This window comes from Cynocephalus volans, chromosome 15 (assembly GCF_027409185.1).
Source record: "Cynocephalus volans isolate mCynVol1 chromosome 15, mCynVol1.pri, whole genome shotgun sequence".
NCBI classification, from domain to species: domain Eukaryota; kingdom Metazoa; phylum Chordata; class Mammalia; order Dermoptera; family Cynocephalidae; genus Cynocephalus; species Cynocephalus volans.
This window is the reverse complement of record NC_084474.1, coordinates 54,453,686-54,480,946: the sequence shown is the minus strand read 5'-3', so window position 1 is coordinate 54,480,946 and position 27,261 is coordinate 54,453,686. Positions and strand designations below refer to the sequence as shown.

General features: G+C 35.6%; 1 protein-coding gene across 4 annotated transcripts in view; it reads right to left on the bottom strand.

Moving 5' to 3' along the window:
- UBR5 (ubiquitin protein ligase E3 component n-recognin 5) overlaps positions 1–27,261 on the bottom strand; it is a 127,279-nt gene that overhangs the window by 55,334 nt on the left and 44,684 nt on the right. For 2 of the 4 annotated variants that reach the window (XM_063080117.1, XM_063080118.1), the window contains exons 6-14: positions 22,969–23,158; positions 22,622–22,781; positions 21,918–22,067; positions 19,881–20,092; positions 6,708–6,824; positions 6,513–6,623; positions 5,727–5,881; positions 4,832–4,949; positions 1,459–1,643 (exon numbers count right to left, since the gene is read on the bottom strand). In XM_063080117.1, coding sequence (XP_062936187.1) covers positions 1,459–1,643; positions 4,832–4,949; positions 5,727–5,881; positions 6,513–6,623; positions 6,708–6,824; positions 19,881–20,092; positions 21,918–22,067; positions 22,622–22,781; positions 22,969–23,158 — 1,398 coding nt within the window. The remainder of the gene's footprint in view (positions 1–1,458; positions 1,644–4,831; positions 4,950–5,726; positions 5,882–6,512; positions 6,624–6,707; positions 6,825–19,880; positions 20,093–21,917; positions 22,068–22,621; positions 22,782–22,968; positions 23,159–27,261) is intronic. The other 2 variants (XM_063080119.1, XM_063080120.1) reach the window with 1 other exon arrangement.

Here is a 27,261-nt window from a genome sequence, read left to right as displayed (position 1 = left end):
GTGAACATTCCTGGGTTCTCTGCAAATCTGGTGATGGTGAAAAGAAGTCAATACTGACTAATCAATAGCACACCTTTAAAGTGACAATAACGAGCAAAGAAGAGTGCTGCTGACATGAAAATGTGCTCTTAGCATTTAATTTTACTTGACTCTTCTGCAAAGTTTACTAATAAAAAAGGCTAATTTCAAGGAAGATCTTGAAAAACTTCTTAAGTTACAGGATTCAAATAGCATATTTTAATCTAATTGTGCACATCAAATATATTTCAAACGTTCTTTACAAAGTTCATAAAATAATGAAAATGTGTTTATTACTTTTATTTTGAGGATGAAAATCAATATAATTAGGAGAAGAGCCATACATCTCTTTAAAAAAAAAAAAAAAAGACAAAGAAAGACAGCACAAAAACAAAGCAAAAAACCTTAATTACACATTAAAGTACAATAGCTTTGCTTTGTTAAAGATTATATTTTTAACTTACTTACCAGCCCTGTATTTCTGAATTTCAGTTTGCATGTTTAACATTAGAGGAATAGCAGCAATAGAGCTAGTAAGTTTATAATCATTATATTTGAGCATAAATGAGAGCAAACTAAAAAATTTCAGAACTTTAAAAACCCATTATGTACAGAACAATCCCAATCACTTTTCAATGGCTGCATACATTTAGAAAAAAAGAAAACACATCAAAGTGTTCAAAATGTTATTCTCCCAGAATGTGATATTACTACTATTCCATGTTTCTATAATTGTCACTTATTTTTAAAAGATTAAGAAAAAAAGTTTAAAAATTTATTAAAATTCTTAAGTTCATGTACCAAACAACCAAATTAAAGTATGCATATTGTTAAAGATGAGTAGATGTTTCTAAAGGCACAGATGTCAAGATCTCTGTTCCTGGCTCCCAAATAAAAACCAGCCCCAGGATGCACGTATATACAAAATTTAGTGGTATTTCTGTTTATATCTCTCCAACCCCAAAAGAGTTTAAGATCCTTTACAGAATTTCCCTCCCCAGAACACTGACTTGTAAAACCCTTCTAATGATCAAGATGCAAAGGCAAGACATTAGATAGAAATTAAGATGATTACACAGGGAGAGAGGAGGAGAATGTCAGTCTAACAGTAAGGCTAAACATATTTTTACTACTATACATACCTGCAAAAGACACAACCTAATAACGAAATAAGGAAATCAAAAGAGAACGCTATACTGCCATTCTGGCCACCAACTCATCAAGAACAACTGTAATATGTAAATATTAATTAACCAAGTTGGAAGCAGTAAAATTTAGCAATTCCTTTCAAAACTCCTGGGGACCATAACAAGACCCCATCCCGTCAGCAATTTTCTATGTCACTTTACACCTCTAAGTCTCCCTTGATTACCCCCATTCATATACTGAACAAACAAGGAACTGGTGTAAAAACAAGATTAGTTAGGGTATAGTACTTACTTAGCTTCAGTAGTTTTGCTAGCTTTTTCCATGCTTTTCAAGCTCTCAGGAGATCTAAGTTGAAATCTACAGCTATCGTTCATATTCCAAACTGACTCCATTAAGACACCAACTTTAGGAATCCCAGCACTAATTGAAAATGCAACTGCTCCAGCATGATACAGAGGATTATTTCTTAAGCATACCTAAGCAAACAAAAGAAAACCACCATTGAGATGACATAAAACAAACTAGAATAGTTATTTCAAATGTATGAAAATACAATACATAAAAGTATTGCTTCCTAGGTTTTCCAAATACAATCTTACACAATCATTAAGGCTGAAAATAAGGTTTCCATCAAGTAAATTTGCTCCTAAAATTAAAGAGCAGGAGTAATTTCATTATGTTTGCTAAAAATTTAGCATTAACTTTAAAAATTCATGCAGCAAATATCCCAACCATTCCACTACAAAGAACAAATCAGAAACAGCAGAGAAGAAACTAAAAAGTTAGCAAATAAATAAATAAATAAATAAAAGTGAACAAAACAATTACACTTTGTCTGTTTCCTATAGTTTATTTTTTTCCTTAAGTCTGATGCTATACAAGCTCTAGAACTTCATTTCTATGAATGTTTGTTGTTTTCTATCAGCCAGAAGACAGTTGTTTTCTATCAGCCAGAAGCTTCAGTGGATAATGTAATTTTTCTTTTAAATTAAAAAAAGAATACGTAGATATTAGTGTTATAAGTTTGACTGAGTTCAGGAATCAATAACCTATAAATTCTTCCTGTCAGGGACTAACCTTATTTCATACTCTGAAAACTTATGGCCTGCAAGATGGCATGTCAAACATACCAACAATAGCTCCATCTGAGGTATGAACATTTCTGGAGATCTCTTTTGATCTCTCCAATAGCCCAGTCTTACTGACATTCTGTTCAGTCGTCTAATAACTAATGATTACGTTATACTCGACCAGTGAATACAATTAAATATAAGAGACACAGAAGAAAGCGGTACATTTGAGAAGTACGGGAACTGCAAACATTGGCTTAGAGTTGTAGTTCTACCAAAGAATAGTTGTATATAACTAACTGTAGTTCTGTGGCAGAGAGAATAGTTCACAAAAGCAGGCTTCTTGGAAAAGGTATGTCCTGCTTAGATGTGACTCAAAGGGACATTTCATCCAGAAATTTTCAGAATTTTCAGAAGACTGGTGAAAGCTTAAAGCCTGAAAGAGGATCAATAAGAAGGCTTGAATTGAAAGAGAAATGTTGTATGATATAATAGAAGTTATTTATTAATGCCTTCTTATAAAAATAACTGTACCTTAAAGACAAGGAGGTGTATATCCAGTGTCTAGCACATAAGACATATAATGAATATTTGCTAAATACATTACTCTGAACAATTATGATATGTGAATGCAGGTGTGCCTGACTACTCTAAGTGACCAACAGCTCTTTCTTTTTTTTTTTTTTTTTTTTTTTTTTTTCCCCGTGACCGGCGCTCAGCCAGGGAGTGCACCGGTCATTCTTATATAGGATCCGAACCCGCGGGCGGGAGCGTCTCCGCGCTGCTAGCGCAGCATGCCACGGGCTCAGCCCGACCAACAGCTCTTTCTGATGTTAACACATGAATACCTACTTTCCTTGTCCTTGACTGCCTCAAACCTCTGGTTTTCTATAGCTTTAAAACAAAGTCTTAGTTCTGTACCAAGATATTTTAATATGCTATCTTTCAGCAAATAGTGCCAAGCTTTTCTTCAGTGCATCTTTTTTTTTTTTTGTCTTTTTCGTGACCAGCACTCAGCCAGTGAGTGCACCGCCCATTCCTATATAGGATCCTATATAGGATCCGAACCCGCAGCGGGAGCACCGCCGCGCTCCCAAGCACCGCACTCTCCCGAGTGCGTCACGGGCTCGGCCCTTCAGTGTATCTTTAAAGTGTTTTTTTTCTGCCCTCCCTGTCCACAGTGATGCCATCCCACCTGCTAACAAGGCAGCTGCTATGATACCCTGCTATTATATGAGTCCAAATGACAAGGAAATTTGAGAACATCAGAAATCCATATTTAAACTAAAAATGAAAAGAGGAGCTCCTGAGGGGGAGGCAGCCGTCCCAAGCAACTGACATAAATAATGAAAGCTGAACAATAATGTTCAGAATAGTAGGAAATCACCCCAAACTTTCTAGTTGGAAGGCCAACAAAAAGAATCAGAACAAGACAACCATGAGTAGGACAAAAAATTGAGCCACAAACAAAAAGATACATTTAAGCTGGGTTTTGGAAAAAAATAACAGCTCAAGTAGTGACTACTTTTTAAGACACAGGTAATACTACCTCATGGTGATGAGGAAAAAATCTGAATTGAAAGTGCCAGACGAGGAAATTAGCACCACATTATGTTAAAAAACAAAGAACAAAAAAATCATTTGTCTAAAGTTTTAAGGAGCCAGAGTCTAATAAATCAGAAGTTTAACAACCTTTCTCAAACTTTTGGTCTCAGCATCCTTTTTCACTGTTAAACATTACTGAGTACTTTTTTATGTGGGTCCTACCTAGTTTTAATAATTAGTAAATTAAATGTATTAGAAATCAAAACAGAAATTTTAAAATATTTAACAGTAATAAAACCCCATGTTGATATAAACAATTTTTTCAAAAAACATTACTGAGAAAAGTAACATTGTTTACATTTTTGCAAATCTCTTCATATCAGATTTAATAGAAGCCAGCTGGATTCTCATGCGCTTTTGCATTCAGTCTGCTGCGACATGTTATTCTGACTCAAGTCTATGAAGACCATTCAGTCTCACAAAGATATGTAATTGGAAAAGGAAGGACTTTGCAGGCTCCCTAGCAGGAGTCTTTGGACTATACCTTCAGAACCACTGGGGTGCTAGAAAACCACCTTCCATAGGATACCTACAGGAGAAACTGGTGAAAACACAGGAATTTGATGGAGCCTCCTGCCTGGTGCTGGCAATATCCCCACAGAGCACAATCTTTCAAACTGCTTGGTCATAAGAATCACCTCAGATGATTGTTAACACAATGGTGCCTGGCCCTACTACCAGACAAACCAAAACAATGTTTCAGGTAAGGGGCTCCAGACTGTGCTTTTAAAAGTACCAACTGATTCTTAAAACCAGGCAAATATGGGAGGGAACCCTGCCCCATAAGAAAACCTACTGACTTTTGGGCCAGAATCTGTACAATGTTACTCAACTTCTGAAAGAAGAAAGAATGATGTTATAAATATATGCTGGTCCTTCAAATGATGAACATCTATAAAAATGCTTATAGGAGAACTGCTTACAGGGGAAGAAAGTGATTTTGAATAGAAACGATGTCCCCTACATCAGGCTTAATTCTAATCACTTACCTGGGTACCAACAGTGATGTTTGGCATTGAGGAAATACCAGCACTGGATTTAGGCTTTTTATTTTTTGCTCTAGCTTTCTCTAACATTTTCTTTCTTTGACTAAAAGGGACTACACCCCTGAAAAGGAAAAACATAAATCGGTCAAATAAGCAGCAAAGAAGCCCACTAAATAAATCTATACATACTGTCATTTAAACATTTCTGGTGCATTCCTTTTTAAAAGTTTTTGCCCCAGAATAACAACATGTGAAACATACTCTTAAACAACTTGTTCATAGATTTAATGAGTAATCAGATCCATATTTATTGAACCTTTAGGATTAAATTTTATAAGAAATGCATCAATTGATATTTTTTTCTTCCAAATAATTATATTTCATTAGGAGACTCCCCTATATATTATGTCTGCCAATTCAAATTTACTGGTAACTCCTTAAAACACAACAGAGAATAAATTTAAAGTCACCTTCTAACAGTAAAGCTATAATTAAATATAGCAGAGAATATTCATGTAATAAAATGAAAAAGTGCCCTATAACCTATATTCCATCTATGTAAAAGCAAAGTAATTGTTTATGTATAGAAAAAAAAATTAAAAATACCCCGAAATATTAACAGTAGTTATCTTTGATTGTGGGATTCTAGATGACTTTTGTTTCCACTTTATATTTTTATAAAATTTAATAATTACATAATTTCTAAATATGCATTACTTCGATAAATCTATCTTTTTAAAGTTTTTTTAAATTTTACTTTGTCCAAAAGTGAAATTTCCCTCTCTATAAAGCATCTTTTGATTAACCTTCTCATGTTGATATTGTGCTACTCAAAGCACCTCTCTATGCACATAAAAGTATTCACCAATAAGAAGTTCTTTCTCCCTATAACACTCACCACCAATATAAGTTGTTCTCCAGCTGGGCACAGGTGTAAAGGGCACAGCAATGTAAAGAAACTATCCGCTCTCCTTGAAGTTCAGAATAAGTTTGTGCGGTATGTTCTAATTTAGAAGCCACAGAACTTAAAGTCTCATCCACCCATGTAGCAACCTAAAGAATAAAATATTAGAGGTTTAAATAAGAATAAGTAATCCTTTCAGAAGGACTGCGGTCATAACTAGAGCAAGATATACATTCTCTATGGATTGAAATTCTAAAATTTTTTGAGCTAAATGCTATAAAAATAAGTAATTCAGAAAAGGTTCTTAGGAAGACTAGAAACTTCACACAAATAAATCATAATAACAGTTATTAAATAAGTATCTAAGGCTATTTTTAAGGCATTAATCAGACATAAATCAGACATAAACATTTGCTACAACAATTTTTAAAAGAATTTAGAGATTTTAGAGCCAAGCTGATCACTTGAGTTATGATATCCATACTTTCTCAATCTACATTTTATAGCTTTCCAACATCTCCTCCTTTCTCAGCAATTTTCTTGAATATGTTTTCCTTCCCTAAAAGTAGAAAGCTACTTTGAAAGCTGGATTATAGTACAGATATACTAGTCAACAAAATAATTATGCATTGGATTACTCTACTAGGGCTTGAGACACTTTTATTTATGGATCTAGTTAGAAAGATAGAAAATGAAAAGATGGGGGGAAAAAAGGGCAAGAAGAGAAAGAAAACCAAGGTTTTAAGCATGAAATGTTTATCAATGCAAAGTGTTTCATACCTTGTTATTTTCTGTAGCTACAGTTGCTCTTATGCTATTGGCAGACAGAAGAACTATTTTTTCACTGGTTAACCCCAAAAATGTTGCTCGTGGATGATGTAATGAAGGATTCTTTGGAAGCATAAGAAAAATGATTACTATTTTGTATGTTGACACATAGAGCTACTCAATGCAACGTTCAATACGATAAAATACCTGGGCATTTCTGTAAGGTTCAGATTCACTCCATTTCCACTGATAAAGTTCTCCTTTACTGCTAACAGCCAAAAGCTCAGAATATAGGGCCCCGATACAAATAAATTTTGTTCCATCCTATAAAGTAAAAATAATATAATTCTATAAATGTTATAAAAATTGCCAAATCTACTGATTTAGATACTGTCACTTTAATCACTACATCACATCTAGATTAACTATGTGACTATCCGAAGTCTTTAGCACAAGACTATCAGGTCTCCCATAGGATAGCCCGGGCTCCTTCCATGAACTCACCCTCCTCCAGTCACACTGGCCTTCCTCCTATTCCTGGACCATGTCCAGCATGACCCCACCCTAGGACAACTGTCCTTGCTGTTCTCTCTGCCTGTGTTACTCTTTCTTGGGTGACTGACTCTCTTTTTCCTCAATCAAGTCTGCTTCTCTAACCTAACTATATACAAAATATATACTACTCTTCACATTCTAGTTCCTTATCCTGTTTTCTTCTTACTTCACAGCACTTCTCGACTTGACATACTCATATACTTACTTTTTTTTTACAGTCTATCTCACTCAAATATAAGCTTTGTCTTGTTCATCACTGTTTCCTCAGAACTTAGAACAATGCCCAAAGTAGGTGCTCAACAAATGTGTTGAATGAGTGAAGCAAAAACAAAACAACAAAAACAAACAAACAAACAAACAGAATAAAGAGTAGAAGCACAGAAAACTAGATGTCAAAACAGAAGATTGTTTGTTTCCCTGTAGGCTCTTCCAAGCTGATGAAACAAATGTCTACATTTTGTTTTCTAAGGTAAAAGTTTATTTACATTTTAGGTTTGCTTAGTCAATAAATGTAAATAAATAATATCAATGATAATAGTTTCTAACATAAGACCAATGATCAGAGCCATGAACCACACAGAAATCTCACAGCCAAATTTGCCAATAACAAAAAATCAACTCAAAATGGATAAAATACCTAAATTTAAGACATGAAACTTTGAAACTACTAGAAGAAAACAGCGGAAACGCTTCACAAGTGGGCAGCACTTTTTTGAGCAAGACTACAAAGACACAGGCAGCTAATGCAAAAATACACAAATGGACTACAACAAACTAAAAAGCTTCTTCACAGCAAGGGACACTATTAACAAAGTGAAGAGACAACCTACAGGACAGGAGAAAGTGTTTGCAAATTATACATCAGACAAAGGGCCAATATCCAGAATATATAAGGAACTCAAACAACTCAACAGCAAAAAACCAAATAACCCAATTAAAAATGGGCAAAGGACCCAAACAGACATTTCTCAAAAGAAGACATACAAATGGCCAACAGGAACATGAAAAAATGCTCAAAATCATTTATCATCAGGGAAATGCAAATTAAAACCATAATGAGATATCATTTCATCCCAGTTAGAATGGCTATTACCAGCAAGACAGAAAAATAACAAATGCTGGTGAGGATGTGGAGAAAAGGGAACTCTTCTACGTTGTTGGTAGAAATGTACACTGGTACAGCCACTGCAGAAAACAGTACGGAGGTTCCTCAGAGAACTAAAAATAGATCTACCTTATCACTCAGCTATCCCACTACTGGGTATATACCCAAAGAAAATGAAATGAATATATCAAAAAGACACCTGCACTCCCATGTTCACTGCAGTACTGTTCACAATAACCAAGAGATGGAATCCACCTAAATGCCCATCACTGGATGAATGGATAAAAAAATGGTGGTATATATACACAATGGAATACGGTTCAGCTATCAAAAAAAAAAGACACCCTATTATTTGCAACGACATGGACAGAATGGGAAACAACCATGTTAAGTGGACTAAAATAGGCACAGAGACAAATACCACATCTTTAAAAAAAAGAAGTTCTCATACAAGAAGAGTAGAATAATGGTTACCAGAGGATGGGAGGGGAGGAGAGGTGGCGAACTAATGGGTACAAAATTATGCTGTCTATCCTAAGTTAATCACTGTATTGCATATACATGTAATGAAACAACACTGTACCCCACAAATATATACAAGAAAATGTTAAAGTTTTTTTAAATGTTTAAAATAGGCACCCTTACATATGTAATTCTACAAATAAAAATATGAAAGTTTAAAAAAAAAACTTGCCAATAACAGATTTTAGATTGTACTTTTTGCTGCTGGTCTGTAACACTACTTCTCTCCTCTCTTTGGAATTCTGGCTCTTGGGTATATGGTATACTAAACCAATGCTATCTTTCTGGTGGTCAGCCAAATTCCAGTCTTACTTGGTCAGATGTGTTACAGTGCTCAGTGAAAGTCTGTGAAGTCTGCCAAGATTTATAATATAATAATAACAGCAGGCTGGCTGGTTAGCTCAGTTGGTTAGAGCATGGTGTTGATAACACCATCATCCGGGGTTTGATCCCTGTTACCAACCAGCCACCAAAAAGATAAATAAAAATAACGACAACAGGTTATGCCTCAAAGTTACACAGAAAGAGTATTAATTCTAACCTCTTCTATGTTTATCAGTCACACCTATTTTCTGTGGAGGGATGGGAGAGAGAATAAATTTGAAATTCTGCAAGTTAGCAATTCCTCTCTTCTCCTCATCATGGATTTCTGAAAACCACTGTCTACTTTCTCCATGGCAAATGCATCAAATTTTACTTTTTCTACCTCATACTGTCTTTCTCGACCCCTTGGTTAAAAATTAAGGATGATGAAATCAGACCAAGTGAGTCCAAAACCTTGATCTAATACTTATTAATTATGTGACTTCAGGTAAGTTTATCTCTAAAATGGGTGTTACATCTGGGGGTGGGGGGGGAGGGGGTAAAAACCAAATGAAGTAACATAATAAAGTACACAGCACAGAGCCCAGTGCAAAAAGTGCTCAATCAAATTCAACTATGATTACCCTGTTCCCCTGACTTCATCTCCTATTCACCCAGAAAGACAGTTCTCAAGGCACAGCCTTCCTGAACATTCTTACCTCTAGATTTACTTAATGAAAGCACCATTCTCACCTTCTCCCCTCGCCCCATCTCAGAGAAAGCAGAGTCCTCCCCTCCGCTTCTTAAACATAACCCCCTGACACACACCCTGGCTGAATACAAGCCCTTCTCACATACTTCAACAACCATCCAAACTAATCTCTCCCTCAGTCCTACTCATGGCAAAGCGAATTGTTACCTGGCATATGTTTCACCTCACCAACTTTCACTACCGGCTACAACTGCACTTCCAACTGCCAAATCAAGGCCCCAAGTATTTACTCAATCCGTCGTCTCTTTAAACTCTTCAAGCCATTTGCCTCTGTTCATCATCTGTTCTGGAACCTATCCTCTCCCTTGTTCAGAGGTCACTACTCTCTACCAGTCTTCCTACTACCTTCATGACTATTTTCTCCATCTCCCTAGCACTACCACGTACTCTCTGCCACAGATTCTATACTTCTCCCTTTATCCAAATCGTGATCCACCCTCAGCCTCAGTAACTGCATCCATTAGAGCACCATGCTTTCAAACGTGTAAATCTCCTATCTGCAAGAGATCTCTACCTTGATGTCTTTAAAAGCACTATAACATCTCCAAAATGAATTCATTGTCTTCTGCAAAGCTGCATCTCCTCTGTGGTCCCTATCTCCATGATATCCACCACCCGCCCTGTGACAGGAGACATGGGAACCTGGGAGCTCTCCTCAACTATTCCTTTTCTCTCATCAATCCAGTGGCCAGTAAACCAGTGCTGCACTAGTTTCAAATTGCTCTCAGATTCTTCCCTTCCTCTCCCCCACCGCCAGTGCTTTGGTTGAGATCGTCACAATGCCTTTCTTTCAGTTCTACCATTCTCATAACTGATTCTAGATTTTTCCTATTCCCATCATTTTCCCATAATGCCAATAGTGTTCACCTCCTTAAAAATAAAAATAAAACAAAACCCCATCTATCTCATCATGTCACTTCTCTGAGGACACTGTTGGCTTCTTAGTTACTGCAGAACAACATCCTAACCTGCTTCGCAAGTTGTCAAGGGCCCTTTACAGTCTCGCTCCATCCTTACCTCTTCTATTCCCAACCACATAGCAGCAATTCAAACTTCTCATTGTAAGGCGAACATACTGTGATATTTCATGATGCTAGGCCCATGCTTGATGTGTTTGAAATGCCTTTACATCTTGGTCAATGCCTACTTAACCTTAAAAATGCTGTTTAAATGTCATCTTCTCCATGACGCCTTTGCCAAGCCTCTCAGGTGGTATTAGTCCTTTCCCACTCTGAACCCCCACAGCAATTATTCAAACCTTCAATCTAGCACTGATCACACTGTGAACACATTACAGTTGGCTCCTGAACAATGCAGGGGTTAGGGGTACCAACCTCCCCTGTGTCAAAAATCCATGTTTTTTTTTTTTCTTCTGCTAGCTGCTTGGAGTTTACTTTTCACTTGGTGCAGGCAGTTACAGAGTGTAAGGAAAACTCTCATGTGACTTGTATCCTAAAGAGAGGGGCTCTTTCAACTTCCTTTTCGGTGTTTGCTATTTTGATATAAAAGAACCCAACTGCTTCTCGGCTTGCTCAGCCTGCCTATTCTACACAATGGGGCAAGAGGGGCGGGGCAGGGCAGAGCTCGAACTAATGCACCTTCAGAAACCTAGGGCTGATGGTGGCCACTCAAGCCAGGAGGGGGCCCAGCCTTGGCTTTGCTGAGCTGGCCAATGGGATGCTTCCTCATGCCCTACCAAGCTACAAGGTGATCATGCTGCTGGAGGCCTGAAGGGATTCCAAGTGCTCTGGGGACTCCAATACCATGGCAATGAATGAGAGTAAACTGTTCCCCTCAACCCCCCCCCCCCCCCAAAAAGAAAAGCTCGCCCACTAGTGACACAGTTCAGCCTTTGTGGAGTCCCAGGTGGTGAGGGATGGCTTCCCTAGGGTACTCAGCACTTCAGCAGAAGCCGTTGCTGGAAGTGTAACCCAGGTAGTGCTGGTAGTATTCACTGGCGGCCACGAGGGAACCACTGGAAGGGATGGCTGCCATGTTCTTGCTTGTGGGCTGGTAGAAACCTCAGCAATAACCCCTCAAGGGTCTGGGTATACGATCACGGTCGCAGGGACAGGGGTGCTAGGCCATGGAGCCCACTTGCAGAGGAGACCATGCAAGCTGCTCCACAACCAAGATGTGTATACAGGCCAAGTATTACTTACAACTCCCCAAAAACTTAACTACTAATAGTCTACTGTTGACAAGAAGCCTTACTGATAACATAAACAACCAATTAACACATATATTTTGTATGTTATATATATATTATATACTGGACTCTTACAATAAAGTAAGCTAGAGAATAGAAATGTTATTAAGAAAATCATAAAATCTTCAAGAAATTTTCCAACATATTTATTAAAAAAGAAATTTGCCTGTAAGAGGACCCATGCAGTTCAAGCCCATGTTGTTCAAAGGTCAACTGTACATTCTATATGAATGTTTGTGTTCCCCACTGAATTCCCTGTGGGAGTCCATTCATACTCATCTCTACATTACCACAGGCCAGTTCGGCACATGGCACAAAGGAAGGAACACACCAACCTACTGTTGAATGAAAAACGAATATTCCAAATTCTTCAAGTAAATGCTTGGCTAAGCAGTACAATACTGAACAAAACATCCCAATGGCAACAGCATGGTGCACAAGGCCCTCTTAGAACCGGATTGCTTATATCCTTCAGAGATAGGCCAATGTTCCCCAGGATGGTAAGTCCTAGATGAGCCAACTGGACCCCACAGGCCCTGAAAATCCACTATGGACAAATGTGGATGGATGGTACAGCTATGAGAAAGATGATAGAAAAATCACCAATTACTCCTTGCCTGCTTCAGATGTCTCCATACAAGAGAAAGTTATTTGTATATAGAGAAATGCAAAACAACTACGCACAAAAGTACACTATTTTAGCTCACTCATTTCATAATGTCACAGAAAACAAAGCTTACAAACAATGCTTACATTGTTTCAATGTAATACTAATTTCTGTCTCTGAGCAAGGTGGGGTCTGCTTCAACCCAACTAGAAAAAGTAGATATGCATGCTTCCTTAAAGATCAGTAGTTTGTAGCTTTATCTTAAAAAAATAAAAAACTAAATCATTAGAGGTTGAATTGAATCAGTAAATTTGCAACTGTCTGAATAACCTAATTGGGTCATCAATCAAATTAGAAATCCCTCCCCAAAGGGAGAGGGAAAACTGTTAAAAATATGATGGAAATGACCTAGTGGCCAAAGCTTAAAAAAAATATCACTCAGCCCAGCAACATGAACTCCTACTGATCACACCTACATTTAGTAATTTATATTTTGAAAAAGTCAGTTTTTCTATTCCTAAATTTTTCCTCACAAAACTTGATTTTCATCTTCTTTGCTTGGTGGTTTAATTTTTCTACTATCGGGAAACACTAGTTTTACCATCAAGTACCAGCCAAATCCTGTCACTAAACACAATTTACTGTGGATTACAGCTGAAATGGATGGCAACTACAGATTACACTGTGCAATGTGAACTATGCTTATTCACACCTTTACTTTTCCTTGCCTATCTACTTTTCCATATTCTCCTTATGCCTGGCTTCTTTTCCTTTTTATGATAATTTCTCATTTTACTCTTACTTCATTACTTAATTTCATTTGTGACACCTAGCTAACAAATATTTCCTGGAAGCTTCTAAGTGTCAATAAAAACAAAATAAAACAAAATCGTCCATCACCCATCTTCCACTTCTAGGACCCTCTGCCTTCCCCCTCAGTGATGAAGGCTAAGCAATACAACAAGTTTGACCATTTGGTTCCAACAATGAGGCTGCTCCAAATAAGCTTAAATAAGAAGCTAAATGTCATGGGTCTATTTTATCAACACCCTTCAAAGAAACAGAATAACGTACAACTCTAAAGTTCAAAGGGCTAGTGGGAATAAGTTTACTTATTATTTCCCATAGACCATATGAAAAGAGATCCAGAACAGGAAGGAATATGACTTAATTAATAGTACCGACTTGTTGAAGCACTTTTGCTTCTTCATCACCGACCACATAACTCTCACCAAGCTCTTTACTGGGAGATTAGTGAAAATAAAGGATGTGTCATCCTTAAAACTGAAAGAGTTTGTTTTGTTACAGATCACAAAACAAAGTTTTTATGTTGAACTTCAGCAAATTTACTTTGTATGGGTTTCTGTTATTTTTCTCCCTCCTCTTCCTTCAATATTTATTACTTAGCTCTTTTCTTTGTATTTTACTTTTAAAAGTCTCTGTTACTACTGTAGATATATTCTTTCTTTTAAAAACTGCTTTAGATTCTTTTTGTTAAAATAAATTTTATTTTGTGTATTTAAGGTTTACAGCATGTTATGGGATACTATATATAGATAGAAAATGGTTACTACAGTGAAGCAGATTAATATATCTATCATCTCACATGGTTACTTGTTTTGATAACAAGAACAGCTGAAATCTATTTATTCAACAAAATACCCTAGTACAATTTTATTAATTATCATCCTCATGTTGTACATTAGATCTGAACTTATTCATCCTACATAGCTATTACTTTGTATCCTTTGACCTACATCTCCCCATTATGCCTTCTCCCCCCACCCATGGCAACCGGTTTTATTCTCTATCTCTGTATACCTTTTTATGATTTAAGATTCCACAAATAATGAGATCATGCAATATATTTCTTTCTGTGTCTGGTTTATTTTTCTTATAATATCCTCTAGGTTCATCCATGTTGTGGCAAAATCTCATTCTTTTTTAAGATTGAATAATATTCCATTGTGTATCTATACCACATTTCTTTATCCACTGACAGATACTTAAGTTGTTTCCATATTTTGGCTATTGTGAGTAATACTGCAATGACATTGGAGTCAACATATCTTCAGGAGGTGGTGATTTCATCTCCTTTGGGTATATACCTAGAAGAGGGATTGCTGGATTATATGGTAGTTCCATTTCTGATCTCTTTAGGAACCACCATACTGTTTTCTATAATGTCTGAATCAATCTACATTCCCACCACCAGTGTACTAGGGTTCCCTTTTTTTACACCCTCGCCAACACTTATTATCTCTCGTTTTTGATAATGGCCATCCTAACAGATGCAAGGAGACATCTCTTACTGATTTTAATTTGCAGTTCCCTGAAGATTAGTGATTCTGAGTACCTTTTCATATATCTGTTGGCCATTTTTACATCTTCTATGGAGAAATGAATGTTCAGCTAGCTACTTTTGCCCACTTTTTAATCAGGTTATTTGTTTTTCTGCTATTGTGCTATAAGAGTTCTTTATAAAATTTGTATATTAACCCTTTAACCCTTTATCAGATGTGGTTTGCAAATATTTTTTCCCAGTCCTTAAGCTGCCTTTTCATTTTGTTTCCTCTGCTGTGCAGAAGCTTTTTAGTTGAATGTAGTCCCATTATTTTAGCTTTTGAAGCCTGCACTTTTGGTGTGTTATCCAAAAAATCATGGCCATGGCCAATGTCAAATACCTTTTCCCCTCCATTCTCTTCTAGGAGTTTATTAATTTCAGGTCTTACATTTAAGCCTTTTATCCACTTTGAGTTGATTTTTGTGCATGGTATAAGAGTCCAATTTCATTCTTTTGCATTTGGAAATCCAGTTTTCCCAGCACATTTATTGAAGAGATTATCCTTTCCCCATTATGCCTTCCTGATGTCCTGCTAGAAAATTAGTTGACCATATATGGTTGGATTTATTTCTGTGATCTCTATTTTATTCCATTGGTCTATGTTTCTGTTTTTATGCCAGTACAACACTGTTTTGATTACTATAGCTTTGTAATATAATTTTAAATCAGGAAGTGTGATGCCTTCCAACTTTTTCTTTCTCAGTATTGCTTTGGCTGTTTGGAGTTTCTGTGGTTCCACATAAATTTTAGGGTTGTTTTTTCTATTTCTGTGAAGAATGCCATTGGAGTTTTCTTCGAGATGATGTTAAACTTGGATAAATTGCTCTGGGTAGTATGGACATCTTAACAACATTAATTCTTCTGACCCATGAACACAGGGTATCTTTCCATTATTTGTCTTCAGTTTCTTTCATCATGTTTATAGTTTTCAGTGTACAAATCTTTCACCTCCTTGGTAAAATTTATTCCTAATTATTTTGTTCTTTTTAAATGCTATCATAAATAGGATTTATTTCTTGATTTCTTTTTTAGGTAGGTCATTGTGTATCAAAATGCTACTGATTTTTGTATGTTGACTTTGTATCCTGCAACTTTACTACATCATTTATTAGTTCTAACAGTTCATATAGGAAAGTGTCATCTGCAAATAGAGATAATTTTACTTCTTCTTTTCCAATTTGTATATCTTTTATTTCTTTTTCTTGTCTGTTTGCTCTTCCAGTATTATGTTGAATAGAAGTAACAGTGGGCATCCCTCCCTTGTACTAGATCTCACTGGAGAAGCTTTTTGTTTCGTATAGATTATGATGTTAGCTGTGGTTTTTCATAAATGGTCTTTATTATGTTGAGAAACTATCCTTCTACTCCTAAACTGTTGACAGATTTTTTTATCAAGAAAGGAAGCTAAACTTTGTCAAATGCTTTTTCTGCATCAGCTGAGATGATTATATGGTTATTATCCTTCATTCTGTTAATGTCATGTTAACATTGATTTTCTGCATATATTACACTAGTCTTGCATGCCAGGGATAAATCCCACTTGGTCATGATGTTTAATCTTTTTGATGTGTTGCTGAATTCGGTTTGCTAATATTTTACTGAGGATTTTTGCATCAATGCCCACTAGAGACACTGGCTTATAGTTATCTTTTCTTGCACTATCTCTGTCTGTTTAGGTGATGCTGGCCTCTCAAAATGTGTTTGGTTTAGATTCTTGTTGGAAGTAGGTTGGTATAAACATATATAGTTACAATTTACACGTAGCTATTCAGCAACACAGAACTAAATTTCTACTCTAAGAAAAATAAACTACAAGAACAACTAAGAAGTAAAAATGGAACCATTTTAGATAGCCACTTAATAGAAAGTTTCCTCTTCTCATGAAAGTAACTGGATTTTCAAAGCTATTTCCAGAAATACTAAGTAAAATGAGCAGTCACACAAGCCAGAAAAGAAGTCCACTGGATGGATGGATGGATGGATTGGGGGGGAGGGGGCCAGGACTGTGAACATCATGAACTTGGACTTAAGAGCACAGACTTAGGTACTCCCTCTGCTTCTTACTTCGGTACACAGAATAGGGTATTTCTACATCCTCAGCATATCAGGCTGCTAAAGGCTACTCTTAATTTTGTACACAATGGTAAACTCAGAATGTTATTGCTGGAAAAGATCTTATGGCTTATCTCTGACCCATATATTTTTATGGGTGAGGAAACTTCATGTCTTTGTTTATGTTCACATGGCTTGTTAACGACAGATCCAGCAATGAAGCCAGGAAGCCCAATTAATATTTTCCTACTGCACTGCATTTCTTCCTAAATACTAAGAAGTGTAGTCTTAATTGGGGGGGATGTCAAAATATGCATCCCACTGTAATTTTAGAAATGACCTAATCCAACATTCTTAAATTTTAAGTGTGGTTAGTATTCACAGCATTTCTCATTCTTTCTTCCTTTTGTTTGGGTACAAGAGAAGAATTCTCTTGGTAAATTAACTGGATTAGTCTCTGCTTTCCCACCATCCATTTAGAGGAACAGCCAGTTCTTCAAAATTTTAAGATTTTGTAGGCTAATAAAATTCCTTTAATGATGAAATGCTCTCTTTTCTTTAATCTTTTACAATATAATGTAGAACTGAAAATATTTGAATTATATTAAAGTATAAATATTTCCCAAAATTATTCTTTGAGTTAAATGTCAAAGCAAAGTATAAAAGTTTAACTGAAAATTATCATAGGGATATTAAAGATCCATGAAGACAGAAGTGAAGGTCGTTCAATCAGTATTGATATAGTAACTTTGTTTAAATATATACTGTGTGTTAGGCCTTTTGTTAGGTGTTAAGGTAAGAGTTTTGTCAGAAGAAGAAAAATAACGTTAAGCCTTCTGAATAAGTACCATAATAGAATTAAGCACAAGATGCTTTGGGGAATCACCGGAGGCTGCATAGAATGACTACAAAGAGTGCAGATTCTGGAGCCAGACTGCTGGATTTCATATCCTAGTCATGCCACTTACTATCACTTATTGTCTTTAACCTCTTTGGGCCTTGGTTTTATTATCTGTAAGACAGGGATCATAATGGTTTTTACCTTATGGGATTGTCATGAGAATTAAATGAATTAGTATACGTAAACAGCAAGGAGAAGCACAGTCCTGTTGCAGGAAGACAGACCAGCCAGTTCCTGTAAGTCATGGAGGGGTGACAGAGCCCAGTGGATTTGGGTATTCCCAAGTAGGTCCATGTTGCAATTGTATTTTGTGTGCCAGCTTCTCTGTTTGTACTGAATTGGGCACAAGCTGAAAAGATACGACCATGCCCCTTGTCTGACTGGACTAGAATGCAAGTTATGAAAACATTTCATTACAATAATGATAAAATCTGTAGTGTCAAGATTTCATGATGCACTTAGTAACTGTCCCTGAAAACAATCTGTACCTAAAAACATGCCTATCAGTAAAGAACAACAAAGGTTGGCTAAATCTAACTGAGGGTACAATGGCCAGGGAAAAAGCTTGCTAAACTTGTACTGTTACATTAATCAAAAATAATAAATGATAAAGAAGCTTAAACCAATGATATTTGATGGAACTATTAAAACATGATTTGTGAGTCCTCTAATGTCCTGCCAATATGAAAGAGACACAGCCCTAACATGATCCAGGCAAGAGAAATAAAAAATAGTGAACAATGTATCAAAAAAAAGTAAAAGTCCAATGGTCTAAATCACTCTCTACCATAAGAAGTAAAAGTAGAACTTGGAACATTTCTATGTTTTATGAAAATAAGCAAGAGAATACAATTCAGGGAAAGTTTGGCAGCTGCCAACAAAAACAGAATAAACTTTTGCTTCCAAAGAAACTGATTAAAATTCACGTTCCTTCTTGCATTCAAGCTTTCCACATGAGCTGAATACAGAAGAAAATAAATGAACTACCTCAAGACTCACAATAACTACGGAAACATAAATTCAGAAAGTTAAATAAGATTTTCCTTCAATACCCCAAATTCAAGTTCTTATTCAAAGAAAAGAAAACCATTATAAGACTCTCATCTTCTAGAGATTAACCTTGAAGTTTCCTTCCCATCTTGTTTTAGTTTATTTTACTTCTGCTTAAGAAAACTTCCTAGACAACTGGCTCTGAAAATAAGAAGAAACAGGCACACTAAAAAACAAGTGAAAAACATATTTCCTTCCTATAGGAGCCCTTGAAGATAAATTATCAATCACTTAAAACAACAAAACATACACACCATCAACAGGATGCACTGACTTTCTTTCACTTGTGGCAGCAATGAATTTTTAAAGATTCAAATCCATAAATCCTAAATGCTTTCTAGAATCCAGTCATTGTACTATTCTTCAGGATACAGAGCAGAACTCCCTCAGACCACTCCTGTTCATCTTGCTTTGTCTCCCATAGCTTTCACAATAAAGGGTCTGTCAGAACTCACTCCATTAAATGGGCCAGCTAAACTAACCAAAGGAACACAGATCCCTAATCTTGTCCTGACATGCATGCTGTTATCAGTGACCACAAGCTTGCCCTGCAGAAACCGGGGTCCACCTGACATTACAAATTTGACAAAACAACTTTCTACCAAGGAATATAACACCGGTTATTACAGTAATTATTACCAGAAAAGAAGTCCTGGAACTGAAAGCTGATGTGTTATCTAGAACCATCATCTTAATTTCTCTGATTTAAGAGAAATGGCACCACTGAAACTTCTCACTGACAAGACTCACGCAGTGCCAAACAAAGATGCTCTACTTTTATATTTTAAAATAAAACAAAAATATCACTTTATGTTTGTATGTTTTTTGCCCTTTTTTTGAATGGTAGTACAAAAATCTGAATAAATAAAACAGAAACCTTGGGGTGGTGGGGGTTGGGAGGGGACTACGACTTGTTAGGAATCTACTTAAACGAAAGGGGTGTGAACTTTTTCCAAATACCTTATCAGGCCACCACTGCAAATCTTCTCCTAGAGATACTGGACTTTGAACAGGTGTGTTCTTCTTATCCAAGTTTGGCTCTCCCTCCTTGCTGGTAGAACCCCTTTCATTATCAAATGAGGCTCCATCAAGCCACCTTCGTTCACGTAAACGTAAAACGGATTCACGTTCACGCAACAGCTCAGAGTCTCTCTCTAAGGGAAGAAGGAGAACTGGTATGCAATTGGGTCACACCAGTGGGATAAAAGTAAGCCACTCTCTAGTAAAGACCCTTCAGGATGCAACTAACAGCAGTTTGCCTACTCACAAAAATTTATGTAAATGTATATCTAATAAGGCTGACATGCAACATTCAAAACATTAACCCTTTCAAGTGAATGCATAAAAATTACAAACTGGTATTTTTTAAAAATTGTGTATGCAGGCACTCTTTTCTATATTTCAGCTACATGTTTTTAGAGCAGAATTCCTTTATTTTAAACTGGACATTGGGGTTTTTTTCATGGAGTTTAAAATTCGGGCTCTCATTAGAAATGCTTACTATAAACTTTTTAATTTATGTATTAGGAAATGTGCATAAATTAGAATTTCAACACATTAGATACACATAAGCAAACCAAAAGAGTATGTTGGTTACAAACTCTTCAGTTATTTTTTAAAAATATAAATGCACACAGAAAAAAATAACTTCAAAAGATTACAGATCCATTCATATAAAAGTCTTAATTAAAATCATTTGATGAGGGCCGGCCCGTGGCTCACTCGGTAGAGTGCGGTGCTGATAAAATCATTTGATGAATGAGATAGGCTTTTTTTTAGAGAATTTTTATAGAAAAGATTTCCTTAACAAAATGCTTCACCTGCAATTGGCCTACAAACTGTCTAAAGCCAGTTTTTGGGGGGTTTTTTTGTTTTATTCTGTTTCAGTTTGCTCATACATTACTTTTTTATATAAGGTTATTTAAATAAACTTTGCAAGATTAGAATAATAAGGATTACATACAATATTAAGCTGAGCCATACAAAATTGCCATACACACAGGTCAAAAGTGATCAAATAACTAGCTATTTCATATGTTTCAAACTAAATATAATGCTTACATAGAATAGGAAAAAAAACTTAGGAAAAAAAGAGGAAGAAATTTAGGAGGAGTTATTTATATTAAATACTAAATATTTGAAACTACAATAGTGGATACATTTAAAGCAGTAAAGTATGCTCTTTATTTTAAATTTTTTAAAGCTATCACATAATACATTCAGTATACTATATTAAAAGATCGCCATAGATCTGCTATTTTAAAACTCTGCTTTTAAGTATTAGGTATGTGCAGCAAAGTCTTAATATAACATGGCATCTTTTCCAGTTTATTAATGCTCAGTAAATACAGCTGATTTTTGCCTGTTATTTGAATCAAGCAGTTTTACATATGGCAATGTAAAAATACTGACAAAGTTATAATGCAACCTTAAGCCACATACAAACATATACAGAGAGGATAGATGAATAATATCGAAATCTTCATTCTAACCTCTACTATGTCCTATTTCTTTTAAGAATTTCAAACTTTTGAAAACTGCATTCTAATAAGCTAAATATTTCTATACATTTAATATTAGCCAATCCCATGGTAATAAGTTTTTCCATATTTCATTCTCCCATCTAACCAGGATTTTAAATGAGCAGAACAATAACTTTATTTTAATCCAATAAACTAAGGAAACTTGTTTTCTGAATGCTGCATGTCACTATAAAGTAGAATTCTGCTTTTAGTTCAGAATCCATATTCCTAATTAAAAATACAGTTAGGTAAGTTGTAACCCTTGATATGTATTCCACAACATAAATAAGATCATCTCTAAAATATGACTGTGGCTGCTCAAAATAAAAAATAACTAGTTTTAGTGCCAAAGCATCTAAAAACACTAAGTTCTGATTTCATCTACAGTAATGTTGAAAGTTCAAATAGAGTGAATTCTACCACTGTCTTTCCATATAGCCAGCCTGTGATCAAAAAGAAATAAATACAAAATTACCTCGAGATGAGCCTAGCCTGGAAAGTGATGAACGACGAAAAGAAGGGTAACCAAAATAGCTAATATCTTCAGAAAACATGGCATCTGCATCAATAATGACACTTGGGTGGGCCGAATGAATGTCAGCATCAAGAAGAGACATAAGATCCTCTACAAACAGAAACAAATGAATATAAATGAAGCAGCTATAGAGAGACCATCTGTGACCACTAAAATACATTAAAATTAGGGACTGATATAACCTGAGAAAAAAGTAACAACTACCTAAAGATTTTAAGGAAAATCAAATGCATAATTGTTGCCTGGGCTACTTACTAAATAATCACAAGAAAAAAGAGCACTCTTTAAGATATATGACTTATGACATCATAGAGATAATCCAGTCAAAATCAAAATGCAGTTCAATTACTACATCTTCAGGAATAAAGCCCCCCCCCCCCAATTCCAGAGACATCTGTGAGCCAGTGATAAACCATGCACATACAACCATGTCTTTATTGGGACCAAGCACAAGTCCAATGGGCAAAAACATTTCCCCGTTTTCTCTTAAACTTGACAATCAAATCAAGCAGCTCTATGGTGAGAAACATGAGTATCTCCTACTGTGGAAAGAATAGCCAGAAAATCAATTGTTCTTTAAAATTCCACAACCTAGTCAAAAGAGTATTCCAGAAATGAGAAAGCCACGATGGTGATCCACCAACCTCCAGGCAAATAAGATTCACTGGCTGTATCATCCCCATCATCTCCATCTTCATCATCCCGGCTAAGTAAATTATTTACAGCAAGGTTTACATCAAGGTTTGTTCGCTGAAGTTCTCGAATAATGACACTTCTGGATTTGCCTTGTAAAACAACTTGGGCCTGAAATAAAACATAAAGGAGAGCAGTATGCTAATTTTCTTTTAATTCTTCATCAAAATTAGCTTTCTAGGATCAATGCAGAAAAGTAATTCATGATATGAGTCATGACTATGAACCACCATATTCAGTTAAACGTCACCTTGCCCTATTGTCTTACATTAAATGTTCTACAAGTATTCTACAATACCTGTGAAATCAGCTCCTCTGGAATGACAGATGCTGGAATAACTGGCTGGGGCTGACTGCCCAAAAGCCCGGACCCTCGATCCCGTCCTGTACGAATAACTCGAGTCTGTCGGCGGGAATCACGAGCTCCAGCTGATGACCTACCAGAAGATCCTCCTCCACTTCCACCCACTCCAGAACTCCAGCGGCTTCTAAATATTGGAGAATTTATAAAATTAGCACTTTAAACAACCATTCTGCAAAGATCACTTTGAGTCTCTTTTATTCTTTTAAGCTAAGATAAAGTTACTTGTCTAATTGATATTTTACAGTAATGTTTTGACAAAAGAAAAAGATTATACAACTGAATTTTTAAATAACACTAATTTGTTAATGCTTAAGTGTAAATTTACTTTTTAGAAAGATAAATATCACACTTTTGCATCTTTTAAAATAATTTTTAAAAGATCCATATACATATTTCTAGTCTCAACCCTAAGATGAACATATCTCACCTTTGCATGAAAGACACATCAGACCTAACTACAAACATTCTGTTACACAAAAAGTAAAATTCTGAGTTTACAACTCAAAGTGTTTTGGAATAAAACATTCATTTCCAAAGATAGTATTAAATTAATATTTAGTACTATTAAATTAAACATCTTGACCAAGGGAAGCTACTATTTAGAACATGTTCAGTAAGTATGAAAAAACTCAGAAAGGGCATGACATCTACATCTTCACTTACTATCCCAAACATGAGAATTAAGAAGCTTCAGATCAAGTAATCTAGGTAACTGTAAAACAATTGCTTTTCTGCACTCTATCAGATCTTAAAGAAAATGGTCACACAAATCACTTTAGCCTTTTAAATTAGGACAGGGCAAGTTCTCTTTAAAATGAATCAAATACTTAGAAATCATTCAGCCTAGAGAGAGGTACTTTACTACCAACTCCTTTTGCATTCACCTAAGACTGTAACCTCCAACCTTACATTGCAAACAGTTTTAATTTGATTTTCCAAATCTTTTTTATTTCCCTAAAAAAGGTTTGGATACAAGTATACTCCAAAAACTTCATGGAAAGATTTGTATTTTCTTTTCATTTTATTTTTCCCCAAACTTTTTGAAGTACCCTCATTAACCAATAATAATTCTCATATCACTATACATAAGTTTTCTTGGTTTCTCTTCTTACTTAACAGGAAAAGCCTAATTTCTGCCTAAACAAAAAACTTTTTAAATAGTCTCCTTAGTAAAATGAAATAAAATCTCCAGAAAAACTGGTGTCATCCTTTTTGAAGGCCTTCTGCATTTGTTGATGCATAGTTTTAATCCATGTTTATGCAGTATCTGTGCTATAGCCTAAGAACTGCCCAAGATAATTCTGAAGAAAAACAATATTGTGCATCATCAGGGCTACAGTATAAAACAGCTCTTATTTCAGCTGAGTAACAGATTTTTTAAATATCATGTTAAATTACCATTCATAGGCCAAAAGAAAAACAAAGGGGCTTCATTAAAGCACATTACATTAACAAAAAAGGAAATTAAGAAAACAATTTAATTTACAGTAGTATCAAAAAGAATAAAATACTTAGCAATAAACCTAAGCAAGTGAAAGACTTGTACACTGAGAAGTACAAAACATTGGTAAAAAAAAAAGTTAAAGACACAGATAGGAAAGATATACTGGGTTCATGGACTGGAAGACTTAATACTGTTAAGATGTCCAATCTACATATTCAACACAATCCCTATCAAAATCCAAATGGCTTTTTTTAAGAAATAGAAAAATTCATCCTAAAAATTCACATGAAATCTCAGGGGATGGAAATAGCCAAACAATTTGAAAAAGGACAAAGTTGCAAGATTCATACTTCATGATTTCAAAGGATATAACAAAGCTTCAATAATCAAAATGATGTGGTACAAGCATAAAGACTAATAGACCTATGGAACAGAATAAAGAGCCCAGAAATAATACCCCATGTATACAGTCAAATTATATTAAACAAGGCGCCAAGACCACTCAAAGGAGAAAGGACAGTCTCTCCAACAAGTGGTGGTGTGAAAATTGCATGTCTAAAGTTGGGCCCTTATCTTACACCATATACAAAAATTAAAATGGATTAGATACCCAAAAATAAGACCTAAAATTATGAAACTCCTAAAAGAAAAAATAAGGAAAAAGCTTTATGACAATGGACTTGGGAATGATTTCTTGGATATGACATCAAAAACACAGGGAACAAAAGCAAAAACAGACAAACGGAACTACATCAAACTTAAAATGTCTTGTGCATGAAGGGATACAATCAACAGAGTGAAAAGGCAACCTACAGAATGAGAGAAAATATTTGCAAATCATATTAATAACCAGAATATACAAAGAACTCCTACAACTCAACAACAAAAAATCAAATAACCCAATTAAAAAATGGGCAAAGGACTTGAATAGACATTTCTCCAAAGATATACAAATGGCCGAGCATATGAAAAGATGCTCGACATCATTAACTATCACAGAGATGCAAATCAAAACCAGAATGAGGTAGGTATACCACCTGATACCCATTAGGATGGCTATATCAAGAAAACAGGAAAGTACAAGTGCTGTAATGATGTGTAGAAACTGGAACCCTTGTGCACTATTGATGGGATTGTAAAATGGTACAACTGCTATGGAAAAGAGTATGGAGGTTCCTCAAAACATTAAAAATAGAACTGCCATATGGTCTAGCAATCCGACTTCTGGGTGTATATTCAAAAGAACTGAAAACAGGATCTCAAAGAGATATTTGCACACCCATGTTTAGTGTAGCAACATTCACAACGGCCAAGGGATGGAAGCAACCCAACGTCCATGGAAGGAATAATGAAGAACAATACTACATACTACTTATGTAGTATATAAATACAACAGATTATTCAGCCTCAAAAAGAAAGCAGATTCTGTCACATGCTATAACATGGATAAACATTGAGGACATCATGCTAACTGAAATAAGCCAGTCACAAAAAGACAAGTATAGTATAACTGCACTTATATGAGGCATCTAACTGTCCCAGATTGGAGGAGACTAAAGAAGCATGACAACTAAATGCAACTGGAATCCTGGACTGAATACTGGACCAAACAAATGGTATTAGAACAACTAGTGAAATTTGAATACATTCTGTAGATTAAGCAATGATTGATGTTAATTTCTTGGTTTTGATAATATGGTTATGCAAGATGTTAACATTTGAGGAAGCTGGGTAAAAGGTATAGAGGAATTCTTTGTACTATTCTTGCAACTACTTTAAAAGTCAAATTATTTCAAAATGAAAAGTTAAATTTAAAAATAAACAAAGAGGACTGGTCAATAGCTCAGTTGGTTAGAGCTCAGTGTTATATAACCAAGGTCAACAGTTTGGAGCCCCATCCAGGCCAGCGGCAAATAAACAAACAAAGAGCTCAGGATTAGGAACAAATGCCACTATGTAAACTGATAAACAGGCTGGCTGGTTATCTCAGTTTGTTAGAGTGCGGTATTTTAACAGCAAGGTTAAGGGTTCAGATCCCCATACCGGCCAGCCGCCCCCAATCCCACCCCCACAAAAAAACAGAGTTAACTGATAATCTAAACCAGGCATCAGCAAACTTTTTCTGTAAATGGCTGAATAATGAATAGTTCAGTCTCTAGGGGATAAACAGTCTGTTGACTACTCATCTCTACTGTTGTATCACAAAAGCAGCTACAGATGGTAAGTGAAACACAAGGCACGGCTGTATCTCAATAAAAACAAGAGCAGCTGGATTTGACCCACAGGCTATACTTTGCTAACCCTTGAACTAAACAAAGAAATTTTTATCATTAAGGAAGGTATTATTTGACATAGTATAATATATGATAGTTATTCTTTCCTAAATAAATACAATCAAGTGTTTTCCATGTTATCAAATGAAATTTCATTTATTTACATGTTATTTTCAGAATTTTTTATCATACACTGTGTACGCAGGACCTTTAAAAGGAAATGCATAACATTTTAATAAGGACCAAAGCTATATTTCCCATTAATGAGCTGAAGGACCCATCAACTAAATGACCTTCCTCCCACACCTAAATAAATTTAGTTCAGTATAAAAGCAAAAGTAAAGAAAGAATTTTAGGATCCCAATTTTTAAATCTTTTACTTACCTCCCCTAGTGTCCCCCCCCAAACAAAAAAAAATCGTCCTCTCCCCTTCCTCTTAATTATATTTTGAAACAATTTAAATTGCTTCTAGTTATCTTTCTCTGATCAACCTTTGAACACATATGCTGA